At 43.4% G+C, this 18,876-nt stretch overlaps 1 protein-coding gene across 10 annotated transcripts in view; it reads left to right on the forward strand.

Annotated features, from left to right (window-relative positions):
- The window catches only part of MICU1 (mitochondrial calcium uptake 1), an 85,375-nt gene that overhangs the window by 11,565 nt on the left and 54,934 nt on the right, over positions 1–18,876 (forward strand). For all 10 annotated transcript variants that reach the window (XM_040071530.1, XM_040071528.1, XM_040071526.2 and 7 more), the window contains exons 3-4: positions 7,409–7,586; positions 13,199–13,361. In XM_040071530.1, the coding sequence (XP_039927464.1) occupies positions 7,409–7,586; positions 13,199–13,361 (341 nt within the window). The remainder of the gene's footprint in view (positions 1–7,408; positions 7,587–13,198; positions 13,362–18,876) is intronic.

An 18,876-nucleotide genomic window follows, 5' to 3' on the forward strand; every position in this document is an offset into this window, starting at 1 on the left:
CTTTCCTCAGGTGACTCACTGAACCCTGGGCCATGTCTGAAGTAAAACAGGGACTCTCTTAGCTTCCATTATGTGGGAACACCATGGCACCAGCAGTGTCACTCAAGCACATAACTGCAATTAGAGTCTAAAAATGAAGTATTTGCTGAAAGCCTGCGTTCTTTTCATTCTAATACCCAAGTGATTTGTTGCTGGCTTTCTGCTCACCTGTGGCTAGAAGGCTCTAGTTTTAGTGCAGTGGGAGAAAGGTGATGGGAATTGTTCTGGCTGTTCCCTAGAGCTGCCAAACCTGGCTCTCTGCTAAGAGTTGCTGAGTGGAGGAAGAACACTGTGATCTAGCACAGTGTCGTCTTGAGTTGCATTTTGCTAATGGTCCGCACTGATGCAGTCAGTGCCTCTGAGGAAATGGCCAGGATAATGCCCCTTTTCCAGCAGGGAAGCAAGTGGGGTTTTTCCACTTCAAACCTTATCCCTAACATGATCAGAAGGTCAGTAGGACATCATGTCCTATGTACAGCTGTCCCAGAGACATGGAGTTAATATCTCCCTTCTGCAGCAGGTTCCTCTGCTTTTAAAACCATCTAAATTTTCAGGTGCTGGTGTTGCTTTTATCAGGAGGATGGTGCTTGTGCTATGTGGAGTGCTGGGTCAGGGGGGGATTTTTGGCTCCTGGAGTACTTTGCTGTTCCTTGGAGGCCCTTGGGCACCTTCCTCAGCTGAGGGCACTGATAGAAATCAGTTAGAGAGACACAGCTCTCATCAATCTGGGGAGGCTGACTTGCTGTTATTACTTGTTTTGCCTTTCCTTGCTCTGTCTCCTTCATATTTTATAAATTTATAAATCACCAAATAGAATTGTACAGACTTTGAAGTATTCCTTTCCTATCTGAACCACAAAATAAATTCTCAGCATCAGCAACTTAAAATGAAAGTGCACCCAAGCTTACGATATTAATTTAATTACTTGGCATAAAACTGCTGAATAAAACAAGGAACAAAACTGATGTTTGCTGTAGAAAATTCTTCATACTGACATCTGTGGAAGTTTCAAATGGGCTTTCAAGTGGGGATTTTAGCCTTGTTTAAAGAAGTAAGGGATGAAGTGTAAATTTCCTTTGTCTTTCTGAAAATCGAAATTAGATGATCAGCCGAGTTTAAGAGTAGGTTGAGTACAGAATGTTTGTAATGACAACCTCAGTTACTCAGGTAGGTGTGTCCTGAGTCAGTACAGGAGGTAGCAGTAAGTATAACTAATTAGTTCTAAGATATAAATATGTAAACATTTATTTGCAGTTAAGGCATTAAAGATGTTACAGGCCAGATCAAGAAGCAGTTGGAAATTTTAAGTTTCTTGGGCTAGAAGTAGAAGATGGTGATGGTGTGAAGAAAGACAGGAATTCTCAAGTGGAGACTGTCAGGTACAGTCTGAAACCAGTGTGTTTCAGGTGAATTCTGCAGGATGTGCTGTGAACAGCAGAAGAAGCCAATGCTGCGGGGGTAAGAAAGCTCACACAAAGGTAGAGAAGAAATCAAGGAGTGAAAACATATATATGGAAAAATCCTATGGTTGTATGATGCAAGATAGACTGAATTGTGGCTTCCTAAGATGAGAGGTGGGATCTTTGGTCCATTATAGGTAAGTCTTGTTTCCTTCCCTGCTCTCCAGGAAATCCTGGTGCCTGTTTTTGGGGAATGTATCTATCTCCCCTAAATTATTATACAACAGGAGTAGCTCATGCTGCTCAGTTTTCCTCAGTGGGGAGGAATACTTGAGCAGTGCAAATAGCTGAGCTTAGAAGACTAATGAAGTTTACTCTTTCTCAGCAATAACTTAAACTCTAAGGATTTCCAGCTGGCAAGAGAAGCAATTAAGTATCTGGGCACTGCCATAATGAACTCAATTAATTGAAATTAATCTTGGCACAGTCATTGGCTACTCTAAATAAGGCCCTAATATATGAGAAGTACTAAACCTCACAGTTTGTGGCTAGCTTAATGTGTGTAAAAAATATTTTGTTACTGGTCCTGGTGTAAAGCTTGTACTCTCTAGTTCCTGATACCCATTTGGAATGTTAGGAAATGGCTGCAGATCTGTTTTTCATGTCACAACCCTTCCTGGCTGAATCTGTGGGCATCTGAAAGCACTTACATTGGCATTTTGGTGCTGAAGCTTGTTAATCAATCTAACACTGAGTGAAATAAGGGAGCAAAGGTACCTTTGGCGGCACAGAGGGACCTCTGTAAGCAGAGTCTTACCAGTGCTCTTCCTGACAGACTGAAAATACTTAGTTAATGATCAGTTTCTTACCGTTCTGTGAATAAATTAGTGGTAAGAATAAGGGCAAGATACTTGTGCTGCTCAGGAAATTGCTGCCTCTAGCTCTGGGTCCTCAACCTAAGACAGACATGGACCTTGTTGGAGGGAGTCCAGAGGAGGCCATGGAGCTGCTCCCAGGGCTTGAGCCAGGCTGGGAGAGCTGGGGATGTTCACCTGCAGAAGAGAAGGATTGAGATGGAGAACTTGGAGCCCTTTCCAGTGCCTAAAGGGACTCCAGGAGAGCAGGAGAGGGACTTGGGATAAGGGTCTGGAGTGACAGGACAAGGGGGAGTTGCTTCCCACTGCCAGAGGACAGGATTAATTTAGATATTGGGAAGAAATTGTTCTCGGTGAGGATGGGGAGGCCCTGGCACAGGGTGCCCAGAGAAGCTGTGGCTGCCCCATGGTCCCTGGAAGTGTACAAGGGCAGGCTGGACACTGGGGATTGGAGCAGCCTGGGATGGTGGGAGTTGTCCCTGCCCATGGCAGGGGGTGGAACTGGAGGCGCTTTGAGATTCCTTCCAAATCCAGCTGTTTTGGGATTCTGTAACTCTGTTTAAGAATGCACTGATTTTTTTGCACCAGTGTCCTGGGGGCTTTAGAGTAATTTGCTCAGAATACATTTTTAATGGGAGAATTGCTGGAAATATCTTATGGCAGCTGAAACAGAGTCTTTAAAAATCTCTCTTGTAGTAAAACAAAGGAAACCACATAAATCATAGTCAAGAGGGAGAAACCTGCTTTAATGGCTATATATGTGTCAGGTACAACTTAACCTAATGTATGGGAGAAAATACACAAAATGCAGGTATGTGAATTTATTTTTAGTGCTCTCATGTGTTTAAATGTTGGGGGGATGGAATGAGCTGATCTTTAAGGTCCCTTCCAACCCAAACTATCTTGTTATTCTATGGGTTTTTTTAATTGTTTGTGAGAGATGACACACTCAAGAGACTGTCTTTGGGATTGCTGTGCTGGGGTTTTTTTCCTAAGACTCCAAGACACATTGGTCTGGGAGTGACATCTTGAAAGAACACTGTGTTCTCTCTGGTGGCTTTTGGATGAATAGTGGGGTTTTTTTCCATGAACACTGGGAAGGAAAGCATCAGCTCCTGAAGGCACAACCCTATAGCCCGCTGTGATGAGCTCTGATTGGAAATGAAAGCAGCATCTCCTGGATTAAGAAATACCAGACTTATATCTCAAAAGGATATTGGGGTAATGTCAGGACACCGCAGCATGTGTCATTAGGGTGACTGCCTTTGTGAAGTTCTTGCCACAAATTTATTGTGCCAATTTATGCCGATGTTGATTATGTAAGACATGAGGAGGGAAGCAAAGTAGTAAAGAGCCCTGTGAGTGTGGTAACACCCTGAAAAATTTGGTAGTGGCTCTTCATCCTTTCTGGTGAATTTGTTATTAAAGTTTCAGGTAACTAGTTGCTGAATATGGTTGAGCTGAGGACGAGACGGAGCTCCTTGCTGAAAGTTCTCCTAATCCCTGGAGGTTGCCTGTTTTTATGAATGTCATGTCCAAACTTCCTTTTGCGTTACAGCATGAAAGCCCTGAAGTCTTAAGTGGCTTTTAAAAAAACCTCACTGGGATGACTCCAGATGTTTACATACAGGGAGAATGGCAACTCTTAGTCAATGGAAGAACACGTGTGTCAGGCATCTTTGCTGACTCCTGAGTGCCCAACTCGTTGTTAGATGTCTTACATTTCGTTCTGAGACTGAGCAGCAACTGTTAGCTGAGTACTTTGCTACTGCCTTCAGGATTAGAATAACTGAGTACTGTTATCCCTGGCACAGAGCTTTGGGATTTTTTCATGCTGTTCTGCCTCTGTCATTCAAAGAAGAAAAATACTTTCAAGTGAAGGGGTTGTGATCCATTGGAAGACCTGCAACTTGGAGTGTTGTGCCAATGCCCAGTGTGAGTCCCAGCATCCTTCCTGCATGTATATCCTATGGTTGCATGTGTTTGCCTCTCTTAAAGAATGATTCCCAAAGAGAGAATTTATCATTGCAGGCCTCTGGTAGCTCATTGTTTTTGGGGAGGATGAGGAATCTAATCTTACACTTGATTGTTGGCTGTCTCCAAAGATGCAAAGGAGGTATTGCTTAGTGGGTGGGAAATAGTCTTTGATTCAAATTCAGTTCCCTGGAGGGGAAAAAAGCCTGAAGAGATCAGAATCGTTGAAGAACAGTAGTAGGGTTCAGGATCCAGGGCAGGCACACTCCGTGGGGGAAGGCTGGTGGCTGGTCTTGGCAAACAGTGAAGGGAAATTTTGTATTTTCATTTCCCTTTTATGCAGAAATTGCAGCACCAGGAATTCCATTGGAAAGTCAGCCTCATCAAACAGGAGGAGAGAGTCTTCACTTGCTGAGGGAAGTCCAGCAAGGTGGATATTTCTGGAGCTATGGGCTTTTTTTTTCTTTGGCTGTACTCTGACATCTGCACTGAAAGACTGTTTTTATGTGGGCTGAATGTTGAAGTTGCAGTTGTTGGAAGCCAAGGATGTCAGCCTAGGGTGGCAAAATTCACAGAGAATGTGCACGTAGAGAGCTGCTCCTTCAGTGGTTAATTCAGTGAGTAGTTTGGCCAGTGGCCTGGAAGTGAGGAATAGCTGTTGAAACCTTGCTTGAGAAGTAGCCTACAAACTCTGCCTTTCTCCTCAGAGCTCATTTTCCTGGATGCTGGGGTGGTGATCTGACTGTGAAGCAGAGTTAATTACCTGAATATACCAGAGGGAGGAAAAAGCCGACTATTCAGCCTCCATCTGTATCACTGGAGCAACTGCCTTGACAGCCTGATAGATTGAAGGAATGCGTGGGATGTGCTGAAAATATTTGATTTTTCAATTTCATCTATCCCTCCCTGGTCTGCTGGCTGTCAGTCAAGCATTAAAGGAGCAAATCTTTCCTGATACAGCTATTCTCCAGCATGCTTCCTATGGAATAGCTTAGTTGTGGAGATAAGCAATTGATTTCCTATTGCTTTTTTGTCCCCTTTTCCAGAGATTCCCTCAGAGCTACTTAAAATGTGTGTCCTGTCTGCACAAGGGCTTTCCATGTCAGTGCTGCCGGTGTAGCTGGCAACTGCATTTTTCAGCCACACCCACAGCTCCTGAATGGTGTGCCAATGCTGATTAAACTTTCATGAAAGGACTCAGGATGGGTGCCAGCATGGACTTCATGCTCCAAGAGAGATCCGGCTGCTGGGCTGGTCCGGTAAAAGAATTTCTCTATGCTTGTGAAGGATGCAGGTTTGGATCTGTCTCTGAAAGTTTGGTTCAGTGGAGGTCATAAAGATGGTGTTTTGCTGTAAGACTCACAAATATATATTGGCAAATTGAGACTCAGGGCCTTTTCAGAACAGGAACTGTGTAAAACTCCATTTTTTATGTGAAAAGGCGGAATTTATACTGCTCTTCACTGAGTACTTGTGTATTTTATTACATCAGACCCATGTAACGGAGCTGTGTTCTGTCCCACTGTGGACTAGAAACCTCTGAACCCCTATCTGAGCTGATCCCTTCCAACCCAAACCATTCCATAAATAATAAAGTGACTTCTTCCCACCAGTACTGTGGATGTTTGTAGTTCTTTAGCCTGTTCCCATCTGTGTTGTACTGTGACTGTCAGTGAATTATTGGATGCTAATAAGGAGAGAGTTGTCTTCCATTTTGGTAGCGTTTGATTTAATTGATGGAGTACCTAGCCTCATTTCTCCTTCTTGGAAGCTGATGTTCTGAGATTGCTGCAAGCTGTGGAAGGTGCCCCTGCCCATGGCAGGGGGTTGGAATGAGAGGCTCTTTAAGGCCCTTTCCAACCCAAACCCCATTCTGTGATTCCCAGGGAGACAGACACAGACTCTCTTCTGTTAATATTACATACCACACCTGTGTTTTCCAGGAAACTGGTAGGATGAAGTATGTGTGGCCTTTTGTGTAGAGCTTGGGAGACTTCAAAAATCTTGGTTTGTTTTCATTTTTCTCTCAAGGCAGCCCTTTTAAAACAAACCCATACAGCTGTAAATTACCACATTCATAGTTTCAGGCAGTACCAAAGTGGCCAAGGACCAGCATCTGTGTGTGTAAGCTCCATATCCTGTGACTAGTCCAAAATAAATCACTAGGAACGCAAGTAAAGGCATATTTGCTTAAATTAAGGGCAGGCTGGGATGTTTTTCTGAGCCGTTTGAGTCCTTTAGAAAGAGAAATAGTTTTGTCAAGCCATTGGCTTTGTTGCTTGTGACATGTTAACGGATCCTTAGCGATTGTAATTTCACTGATGTTAGTGTGGTCTGAGCTCTGTCTGATTCTAAACTGCTTTACAAGAAAAGGATGGGAAAGCCAGAGCATTGTTTGGCTTAGGGATTTATCCTGCTTTTTATTTAATCATCCCATTGCTAGTTCCAGTTCTGCAAGTTGCTCCTGACTCTGAGTGAAGTGTTGACTCTTGGCCTATGAACAGAGTTGCCTGAAGATCTTTGTATTTGAACAGCAAGGGAAAAGGGGTCCTGTGCCCTGCCACAGTTTTATTTCCACCTTGAGGACAAACAACTCCAGTTTTGTTGTCGCAAATCTTGCAGCGCTGGTGTTTAGAGGAGTCGTTGGTGGAAGAAAGGGATAAAACAGCCTGTCAGCTGCTGGAGATAGAAAATAAATCAGCTGAGCTGAAACAAAAAGTTTGTTCATCCTGAATCCTGCAGTGCTGATGGTGAAACACATTTCTGTCATTTAATAAATCTTTTGGGGGAAGCAGAGGTGGAATTTAGTGCTAGAGGAGGTATGATATACCCTCCCAGTGTTTCTTGCACGTCTGGATTTTGGGAGAAGGTGTCATAATTCACTGAGTGATTTGGCCTGGGAAAACTTATTGTGACCATTAGTCTGGATTTTGGTGTGGAGTGGAAATTTTATTACAACAGGAGAAAGCACACTGAATTCCAAGGGGACTGATCACTTCTTTGTTTTTCCTTTGCAGCAACCAATGTTGTGCTCAGGTGGAGCCTGGCAGGACCATTTTGTGGCAGCCTTAGCACCCTTCAGTCACTTCCTAAACGGGTGTTTTCTTTTCCCTGGTACAGGGCCTACGCAGAAGACTCTGTCAGACACGGCCCGAGGACGGAGCCAGGGGAGAAGGTAAAGTGCGAGGAGGAGGAGGAAAGCAGCAGCAGTGAAGGCAGGAGGGCACTGGCCTCGGGCAATGAGGAGGCACCGCAGGAAGGGAAGAAGAAGAAGCGTTCTGGGTTCAGAGACCGCAAGGTACCAAACTCGGGCATCTTGCAAGAGAGGAAACTTGCTCTGTACCTGTCTTTATTTTCTAAAGGACCTTACTGTTTTGGGAACCTACTTTCTTGGCATGCTGCCATGAGTTTCTGTAGGTTGAAAATTGTGTATTTGGAAAGTGCAGTACACTGATCCCCTGAAATGGAGACCTCTTTTCCCACCTCCATTTGCGCGTCCAAGAAAATCAAGGCTCCTGGACTGATGGCTATTAGGATGGTGCATGCAAAGCAGGGAATTGATGCCAAAGCTTTTAGACCATCTGGGATATTCAGCATGTATGTCTCTGAGTCCATCATTTTGCCTGTGAACATACACAGTGTATATAGGAATAAGAAGAGGAATGTGGAAGGGAGGGTTATAGGAAAGGTGTACTTCAATTCTTTATTTAATTATTCTCTGCAGATGTACTTGTTGAAATACAGCCTCAGTCCCCCTTCTTGGTTAGTCCTGGCTCTCTCTTTATGCTTCTGGCTATTTCATTTTCAGATCAGACACATTTTCAAGAGGAGGAAAACTTGAGTAATAAACTATTATCAGCTTGTCACCTGCCTTTACTGTTGGGGCAGTTCCAGGAGCTTTGGGTTCCTCGGAACTGACAACTGGTTTGGCACCATCTGAAACCACTGTTATTAAAGGATGTGTAATTTGATCTGACAGAGTCCTGTAACTGGGAGCGGGCACACAGCAGTATTTTATTTTTTAAGCCCATCTGGATGTCAGTATTATAGGGCTGCATTGGATGATGTAATATCTTTGCAGCACCAAAGAGGAGAAAGGAGTTGTGAGGAGCAGCTACTCCCATTTTGTTATGTTTTGCTTCTGATATTTATTTTTAAACCTTTATTCTGGGGATTGCATCTCATTAGCTGTTAAATTGTGGGTAGTTATATATAGTGGCTTAACATTTTCTCATGAAAAATTAAGAGCTGTTTCCTTTAAAGCTGCTGAATAATTTCAGTTCCTTGTTATAAAAGATTACACAACTTGAGATTTCAAGTGGTATTTGGGGCTCCAGACTCTCTCCTGTTGTGACATATTGGTGGCAGCTCAGTGAAGCTACATAGTAAGATACTGTGCTGAGATATTCAGAATCATCCGGGAATGCTGTGTTCTTGGAAGCTGCTAATTTTCATGGCAGCTGGGTGTCAGGTGCTCTGACAATTTCAGCTCTTGCCCAGTACCACTCAAGAAAAGCAGGCTATTGTTTTTTTCCAGTGTCAGCAGATGGACGCAGGTTGCAAAGAGCAAACCACCTCCATCCACGCTCTTGCTTTTGAATACAGTGAGCGTAAAGATTGATTTGTCTGACATGGTTGCTGGCTGGGGTAGCCAGAGGAAGTTTTCTACAGGCAAGGACTGTTGTTCCAGTTGTTAGAGATGTGCCTGTGTTGACCAGCTCTTTCCTTCCCAAACTAGGCAGGGAGGAATATGGCCATGATTTCCAAATAAGACACAAGCCAGGTGTGCCAAAGGATGGGTATAGTGTGTGGCCTGGATCCCTTCTCATCCCAGTCTGCCTTCCTCCGACAGCAGGAACTCAGGAGCAGCTGTCCTTGGGGACAGCCCTGTTTAAGACAGCCCTCACCATCTTTGTGCTAACGCAAGCCTTTTCTCTGCAGCCTCGAGACAGAATGTACTTTGTGTGGCCTGAATGCCAATGTTGCAAAAGCTCCTTTAAACACAGGATGTGCCAGGTATTGTCCCAGGTGCCTGCCCCATGTTTGAGCAGCTCCGCTGTGGGCTCAGTGTTTGATCAGCAGTTGCTGCAGTGAGTCACCTCGGGAGCCCTGTTTGAATGGGGCTGGCTCAGATGACAGGGGAAGGTGTGCCCCTGCTCCCGACTCAAAACTAGGGCTGCTCCCAGGATGTGCTGCTCCCCTAATTGTGTAGCACCTCAGGGATTCTTGACTTGTTTAAAAAAAAACCCAACAAACCACCACCCGTGGTAAAAACTCTTCCCAGCTCTTCACATAAGTAATTGCAAATAGTGTGGGATTTTCCTTGCAGAAAAAATTAAGCCTAATTGGAGGTGTTTAACACTTGTTTGTTATCCTAATGCTCCTTTTAATGAAGGTGATGATTAGTAGTGAAGCAATAAATTAAGTTTGACATTGCTGTTTTAAATAGTGATCCAGTGAGAGGGGGAAGCTGAAACATAAACCACTCTCATGTGGTGGGATTGTGAGTGGATGGATCCCAAGCACGTGTTTTCTGTGCAGTGTGTGGGTCCTGGATACGTAGGGCAGAAAAGGAAAAAATTACTTGAGTGCCTCAATACAGTTTGAAGGCTAATGAACTGTAATACAGGATTTGGGGCGGGCTGATGTGTTAATTAACTTGCTAAAAGTGTTTGCATGCGGCAATAGGGCTGACTTATCAAAATGTACTGGCAGTGGTTGGGTCCTGCAGGTATCTTGCCTTGGGATGTTTCTCGTGCTGAGCCTTCATTTGGGTGTGTGTGTCATGGGAGGAAGCACGAAGAAAATGAGTCCTAATTAATTTACCCTGTTAGGATGTGTGCTGTTGCATAGTCAGGGAGGCCCTGGTGATGCTCTGTGCCTTGATATGTTAATTTAGGTCTTTATTATCATGTCAGCATAGGATTTAGTGGGGTTTTTTTTGTGGGGGGTTGTGTTTTTTTCTTTTTTTTTTTTTTTTTTTTTTTTTTTTTTTTTTTTTTTTTTTTTTTTTTTTTTTTTTTTTTTTTTTTTTTTTTTTTTTTTTTTTTTTTTTTTTTTTTTTTTTTTTTTTTTTTTCTTTTAACCTGAGGCTTAGCATAAACATTGACAGTCTCAACAACACCTTCACTCTTGTAGAGCAACAGGGATTACTTACTACTTACTTGTCTTTCTCCTCCAATACATGCTCTACTAAGAAATGCAAAAAAGGGATTTTTCCCTTTGGGTCATACCATCTTTCTGGAGGTGTATGATTAAGTGAGGCTGCATTGCTGGGGGAAGGATGAGGATTTTAACTGGTCTTCCTTGCATCGAGGACTGGTTTGTACTAGGGGAAGGTAAGAGGTCAGGAGAGGAGACACTTGCCTGGCATGATTGTCAATCCAGGTTGCTTTGAAGCAGTGCAGAAACCCCTCACAAATGGTTATCTGCACCCAAATACATGGGTTCTTAACTCTACATTTGTGTCGGGGGATCAGGCCAGCCCTGTTATCACCCACTTGATGTTCAGCACCCAGTCGTGAATAAGTGAGGTTTTCCCCATTTGCAGCATCTTGGCTGCTCCCTTCTTGACCTGGCTTCGTGTTGCACCCAAGCCTTGCAGTCAGAGGGATGGGTTGCAACATTTGTCAGCTTTTGCCAGCTGATTAGTTCATCACCAAGAATGATGTAATTGTGAGTTCAGCTGCAGGCAAACGGGAAGACTTGTGGCTGCATTTGCTCCCTTCTTGAAGGGAAGCTTGTGGAAGAATTGACATTTCAGTTGTGATGGAAGCAGCCTGGGAGATGCTAAAAAGCAGTTTAGATCCTACTTTTTTGATCTAGACTGTGCATTTTTGTGCTGTAAGCTGAGACAGGAGATGTGGTTTTGAGCCCATGTTGTTAGTAAGCTGTTGTTTCTGTGGAGCTAATTCTCTAAATATTCTAAACATGAGGAGAAAAGCACCTGAAAGCAATAAGCCTGACAGCGTCTTAGCAGGGGCTTAAAATGGATGCAGAGGGAAGAGCCATTGTGGATGTGAGGTCAAGTGGGTTAAAATTAAACATGGTTTTACTGGCAGAAATGTCAGGACTCTTGTCCCTGGTGCAGCAGTGGGGTTGTTGAGTTGTTCCCAGATGGGTTGGCATCTAATAGTGCCTTGTGAGAAATGTTTCCACAGGCTTGGAAAACTTGGTTAAATTAATTTTTGTAACTAGAAAGCATGCTGTGTTGAAGGGTTGCCATGGATGGAGAGAGCTGGTCGTGGTTAGTGGTGTCTGCTCTTGGCTCCCGTTTGGGGCTTCATACTGTCCTTGGGTTTGTCTTCCTTGAAGATAAAAATAGCGAGCTGTTTCTGGCTGATTAGGCTGGATGGGGTGTTAATTCATGAGATCAGGTCAGGCAGGAGTGAGATACAGCCTGTGCCAACAAGTGAAAAGATCACTTTGGCTTGAGGAGCTGCCTCCTGCCAGGTGGGAGCAGTAGACAAAGCCAGAAAGAGGTAGAAAAGTGGGTGTCATCTTTTACTGGGACTTCGAGCTTTGCAATAAAACAATTGTCCTCATTCCAATGCCCTTAGCTGTGAAGAACCTTGTGGACTGAAGCAATAAAAGTGGTATTAGGTTTGTTGATTAGAAGTGCAAAGGGCCTAGGCACAAAAGCTTTCTCTTGCAAGAGGAAGGGCACTGCCTGTAGTGGTTGGTACAAGGACATGTGAATGCTGGAGAAGCTGTGGTGGTGCAGAGGTGACTGGGGAGAAGGCTTTAGGTGTTGTCATTCTAGGTAGTGTTATCTCTGGTTGCATTGCTGGAGATCTGAGCTGGGGCAAATAAAGAGGAAAGAGGCTATGCTTTACCAAAGCCTGGCTTGGGGGATTCAAAACATTTGGCTTTTTTTTTTTATCCTAGAAATAAGAAAAACTAGAAGAGGGTGTTTTCTGTCTGATAAACATCAAGCTGAGGAAGTTGTTCGGGAATTTAAGGACAAGGCTGAACCTGGACCAAAGCCAGGAATGATCTACAGCTGCCTTGGCAGTACCATTGATCTTGCCTGTTCTCTTGCAGCACATCATGGGTTGGGATCTTTTCTTCCTGTGGCTCTTGAGCAGCTGCAGGTTTCAAGTACATTATGGGCTGTTAAACATGGCATATAATGCAGTGTGAAAAGCTGAAGTAAGGAGGAAAGTTTTCTGTGCTAGTACATGATGAAGTGTAGGCGTCTGTGCCTTTTTCCACCCTTGTTGCCTTGTGTTGGGATTTTCTTTAGAAACGGTGTCTGTTTATGATTAATTCCAGCTGTTTGGGGGAAACTGATTCTAGGTACAAAAAAAAAAAAAAAAAATCGCTGCTGGCAGAGTTAGGAAGAAGCAGATTGGTGGGGAGGACTGAGTTTCTGGGGAATTCTGCCACTGTGATAGAAAAGAGGAAAATACCAACTTTGGTGACTGGGCAACCAGCTGCAACTCCAAGTGATTTTTTTCCAAGACTCTGCTTGAAAGTAAAGCTTTTTCCCAGCCTTCCAAGACTTTTTTCTTTTACTACGTATCTTAATTACAAATCAAAGCCTTCAACGCTGTGGTTAAAATGTTGGGCTGCTTTAGATTCACAAATGTGTGCCAGTGCATTTTCTTATGCTCATGTTTTTAAAGCACCTTCAGGGATTTTGTGAATTTGTTTTATCTCTGCCACCATGAAGAGTCTAAATTTATTAATAATAAAGATTTTTACTGTTTGTTCTTAATCCTGGGACATCAGCAGCTGATATGTTCAACTTTCCATGGTGTTCAAAGGGTTTTTGAAAGGAATAGTACCAAAAGAGTCGAGAGTTGTGTTGCTGTATGCAATTTGTCCTATAGCAAATCTCTTTGAGGACTAAAAGTCAGTGTGGTTAGGAACAGTGCACATCTAATGCTGGCTAAATTTCATTTCCAGGTGATGGAATATGAGAACAGGATCAGAGCCTACTCCACGCCAGACAAAATCTTCAGATACTTTGCCACGTTGAAGGTCATCAATGAGCATGGCGAGTCGGAGGTTTTCATGACCCCGCAGGATTTTGTGAGATCCATCACCCCCAATGAGAAACAGCCAGAGAGTGAGTGTTGTGTGGGTAGTGATCGGGGAACTGGTACTCCCCAGCCTCTATTCTCCTGGTCTTTAAAATTCCCAGCTCTGATTGCCAGGGCTAGGAAGAATCTCCTGAAGCTCTCCTGCTCCAAGCCCAAAATTAGCCTGTAGCTCTTTCATGTTTCCCAAAATGCTGTTGCAGTGTAGCAGATCTGGCTGGTGTGAGCCCCTGAAGAGCAGATGGGATGCCTTTCTCCTATATTTAATAGGGAAAAAATACCTTTAACTGAAACACTTCCTAAACCTACAAAAGGAGGTTGCTTTGGCAAGGAAAACATCTGCAATAAAGGTTGGAGTCGATGATCTTAGAGGTGTTTTCCAACCTAAATGGTTCTAAAGAGGTTCTCACAGCCCCACGTTATGCTGATGGTCAGGGTAGGGCTCATCTCTGCCATCTTCAGTTCCCTGTGGGTTGCAGACAAACACATTACTTCGAGGAATTTGGCAATCAACAAGTGGGAGAGAGACACCTTGCTCTTGTGTGGAGAGCTGTTTCCTGAATATTTGGTGTTGGTGGGGCAGCAGGAGGCTTTTGTCTACATTCCATTTCAGAGATTCATGTTTGGGGTGAGACATGGGAGATTGTGTTTCTTGGTCTCTCACATTGTATCTTAAAGAATGAAACAGGATTTTGTCAAATTAAAACTTCCCTTGTCTCTGCAGACATTAATGAAGAACTTCAGCCCCTGAACGTTAACTTTTTGAGTGTGGGGTTTATTTCCAAATGGGGCAACTAGAATTGGGCAACTTAGATGACAGCTACTAAATAAATACTGTGTATCCTTGTGCCTAGAAAATAACAATATGAAGTGTGTGCAGGCAGGAAGGAAAAATAATCCTAGCATTAGTGTTTAAAGCACATAAGTGAATTGATACTTAGGTTTCCATCAAGCCCTGGAAACAGCCGTAGTTTCCGTGTGAATTAACGGCTCTAGGTTACTGTCTTGTCTATCTCAAACTTCTTGAACTGGTACTTGGAAAAGCAGTAACACCTGTCTGGAAGCTTAAAAACATCCTGTGTTTTATTTCAACACATCTGATTCTTCTTTTACTTCTTCCACATGCTTGGTGCATTTTAGGGTGTGTACAGCAAATAGGTGGAGGAATGCTCAGCAAACACCTCGCTCGGAGACAAACAGAGGTGACTAATGGGAAATAATAATTCATCGGTCTTAGCCACTCACTTTCCATTGCATTCCCATTGTTTTTCTGGCTGTTGAAATAGCCCCATGAAGCCATGGTGCCTGCAGATGCTTCCAGTCAGTGACACACAGCAGCTTGTAAGGGAAGAAAGTGGTCGTGAGTGCTCTTGGCAAGAGGAATGGGATGGAAGCTGAGTCTTAGGCTTCACATCAGCAGGCAGAGCAGGAAGGTAGGCGTCTTGGATTTTGTTGAGTTGAAAAATCTGTCTTCAGGACTCTCAATGTTGTGGATTTGCTTCTAGATGGAGCTTCTCTAGAGTGGTTGTTCCCTATCTCTTTACATCATCACGATCACAGTAAATGGGTTTTTTTAATACATAATGAAGAGTAGAAGAGTAAAACACTTATTACTACAATAAAGTCAAACCAGCCATAACCTTGTTCTCAAATGTTTTTAAAGCTGGTAGTAAAAAATAAAAGGAAATTCAAACCAGAAATTGAAAACAAAGAGTGCTACCTGCTGGCCAGATGAGTTCTGTACTTCACACCCTGCTGGTGCTTTTGACTCATAGGATAATTTCGGTTACATGTTAATTGGGAAATTCTGGGGCTGCTTTCTTCCTCAGTCACGACTCGGGTGTGCCCTCCACTGGGGCTGGAGCATCCTGCCTTCAACCCACGGCATTCCTTAGGGTTGTGGTGTAGCCTGGTGTGTTCCTGGGAAGCCTCTTCGAGGTTCCTTCAGTGTGCTCAAGCTGCCAGTCATAATTTCAGGGAGTAACTTCTTGTAAATGCCTCTGCTGTTTTATGGAGAGAAAACACTGTGAATATAAGTGATCTGGAGTAATGAAGTAGCTGAGTCCCTGTTGTATTTATTTTTAAACTGCTCATCTTTTGTGAAGGTATCATGTGCCTGATTCATTTTTATGGCTTATGTAGGGGAAAGTTTGATTTATTGTCTGTGAAGTGTTAGCTTAATTCTAGCCTGCATTTTCCTAGCTTGGGGAAAATGAATGCCAATTCCTCAACTCCTGTAGATTGCTTTCTCTGGTTCAGTCAAACTTCCTACCACAGCAATTCCCAAGTAGGCAAGCTGTGCTTAAGGAATGACATGAGCTTGCTGAGCTTGGAATGGTTTGTCAGAAGAAGCCAAAGAATGGCATTAAACTTGAAAGCTGCTTTAAAAAAATAATTTATTTCTGTGCTGTCTGGAAAGTTCAAGTGCCAGGAGAAACGTGGGTGGTGATTTCTGCTCCCTGCAGTCCTGTATTATTTTTTTTCTCCCGCGTCCTCTCGTACCTGAGAGGTGAGTTTGCTCCAAGAGTAGATGAGAAAGGATGGCTGTTTCCTGTCTGGTACTTCCTTGGAGCTCCAGTCCCAAACCAACTGATAATAAGCTGAAAATACTCTGTCTCTGGTAGGAAGTGCGAGGGTTTCCTCTGTTTCCCCAAGTTTATCTGGGTGCATTCTGCACTGATTGTTTTCCTGAATAAAGTGAGTATTTTGGAGCATCCTGGACTAAGAAGGAGCTGTGTCATGCTCAGCCAGTATCAGTTTTCCTATGGCCTTTGCAATAAGGACTGAAAGAAGTAAAGTATATTTTTTATATCTCATTCCTGCACGCTGTAGTGATGGCAGGTTCTTCCCAAACCAATCCTTCTCTTCCATCCCTGTATTAACCTCACTGGATATCCCAGATTTCTGCTATAGGAAAGATACATCTCAAGTTTCTCCACATAATAAGCAGCTACTCAAATATCTGAACTCTTGGAAGGCTTTTTGGTTGGATTGTTTTTTTGTTTGAGTGCAAGAGACCCCAAACATGCTGCTGAAGCCCAGGCAGAAGCAGCAGCTGTGGCCCTGCGGGCTCTGTGCACAGGATGGTGACAGAGGAGAGGAGCCATGAAGGACAGAGCTGATTCCTGGTGGCTGCATCAGAGTGTACAGCTTGCTTCTCTTGTTAGAAATGGTTTGTTTTCCATATCTGAACTGTATGGGAAGCTGAGCACAGGCTGGCCTCTGGGGTGGTAAAATGTATGAGTGACTATTAGTAATTTTGATTAAAGTTTATTAAATATAGATCTGATCTCCTGTAGAACTGGCAGCCAGGAACACATAATATAGCCAGACAAGCTATATTATATTACTCATGTAATGAGGAGGGGAGAACTCCCTGGGCTGGTACAGATCCCTAAAATTACACAAAGTGGTCAGCTAGGATATTTAAGACCTAGAAGGAAGCCAGAGACTCTGGGACTCCAGTCCTGGGAATTCACTCTCTATTCTTCCCCAGTATGTGTGCTGAAGAGCTTTTCAGAGAAGGGATGTGAGTGAGAGGTTGTCTCCTGAACGAGGTGGGGCTCTTTTTCTGTGGAAATACATAATGCCTGGGCAAGAATCATCTTTGAGCCTGTCATGCCTGATATGAGACCCCAGGAAAAGAGCCAGGGAGGAGCGAGAGCTGCATTTACATATATGCTTAAGTGCTGAAAGAGGCATAAATGAGGGCTTCCCATACAGGTGCCAGGTTGGTGTGGCTGACCAGGTGTGTTAGGAATGCATGTCTCACAGGGAGACTGAGTGGCTTGTTGGAGCAGGAGGAGATAGATGAGAACCAAGTCCCTTGATCCTTCTTTCCTGGAACAAAACCGTCCTGGACTTGAACCTGAGCCTGAGGCTGTTGTCCCCTGAAAAATCGCATTGTTTGTTTGCAGCTTACATTCTAGATTCAGAGGCGAGATACTCTGAATACAACGATCAGTAGCTGGATTACAGCTCTGGAGGGGAAAGCTTGCTCCAGCATTTTCTCCTGCCATAATGTGGCATATCACAAACACAGTTAGCAGGCTCTTCAGTCTTCATAATTAGCCCTTTTATTCATATGCTGGCAAAAAAAGAGTCCATGTTATATTTTAAGCAATGGGGGGGAAAAACAGACCATGAGTGAATGTTACCCAAATAATGTGAAAAATCTGACAAGGATATTAAGACTGGAAGGAATTGAAAAGATTTTTCCATCAGTGAGAAGCTGCTGGTATCCCAGAGGAAATCATAGTGGTTTCTAATTGATCTCAACTGCATTGTTGGCATAATATAATTGTCCTTCTTCTGGAAGCTCATCTTTTAAATGTTTTTTAGAATTGCAGTCTATAACCTACTGCCTGTGGATTTATTTTTACAAGATAACTTGAAGAACTTAGTAATTGTCTACATATTTATCAAGTGTGGCAATTAGCTGGCTTTGAGAAAATCCATGGAAAGTATGTTTTTGTTAATCAATAAGAATATAATAAGCATTTGATTTTAGATTTGGCTATTGCTGAACAAGAGTAGGAACAAGTTATTGTGTGTTTTTTTCCTTTACATAATTCATTCCTTCTCCATGAAAACATCCTTCCCTCTCCCAAAATGAGAGAAGTAAATGCAGGGAGTACAGTTCTGCTGTTGAACACCCTCTTTTCCCCATTGTGGCAGGCAGTGAGTGTTAAGTAATTTTTGCTTTATATTGAATCATTTTTATTTTTAGAGTGCTGTGAAGGTACCATCACACAAATAAAATAAATATTCCTGGTATTGGTGAGTAAATGGTGTTAGTCTACTCTGAAATAACATTTCTAGTGGTGCTGTGTGCTTAGATACTCCGTGGCAGTGTTGCTGTTTATTTGGGGCCCCTGATAGGTGGCATCAGTATTTGTAGGAGTAACAAACAGTGGTAGTTAAACATTCTAGGGGAGCTGATTTGGAAATCATTGCAGGTCACTGAAATGCTGCTGGCAGTGAGTGGCTGGTACAGAGCCCTTGGCTGCACGAGCAAAAGGGATACGTAGGGAAAGGTGAGGTGTTGTGCAGGATCTCAGCTAAATATAATTGTATTCTGGGGCAGGTCATGGTGGAAACTCTAGGTTTGTTCAACAGAAACGACGAGTGAGGCTCTGGGTGATCACTGCAATCCAGACTAACCATGGTGTGTGTCTCAGGAAAGCTTGAAGTGTCCAAGTATCTTCCTGAAATGACTCCCGGATTTCATTGCTGCCTCACTTGAGGAAATCCTTTCAACCACTTCTGGGAGAATGCTTTTTCAGCCTCTGCTCCTCAGTGAAAGGTAGAAAAGCTCTTTTTTCCTGGTTCAACATGCCTATTAGCCTGTGTTCCTGCAGCTTGGTAGCAATAGCCCAGCCAGGGGCTGTTTGTCTTGGGAGTGTGGCAATTAGAGACAATCCAGTGGTGGCTTTTACATCACACTCTCCCTTTTGAAAAACAGAGGTGTAATAGCTGACATTCTTCCCTTCCCTTGTTCAGCTGTTGTTGTTCTCATCCATGCAGTGTTCCCATTGGCTTGCC

Source organism: Hirundo rustica, chromosome 8, assembly GCF_015227805.2.
Source record: "Hirundo rustica isolate bHirRus1 chromosome 8, bHirRus1.pri.v3, whole genome shotgun sequence".
NCBI classification, from domain to species: Eukaryota; Metazoa; Chordata; class Aves; order Passeriformes; family Hirundinidae; genus Hirundo; species Hirundo rustica.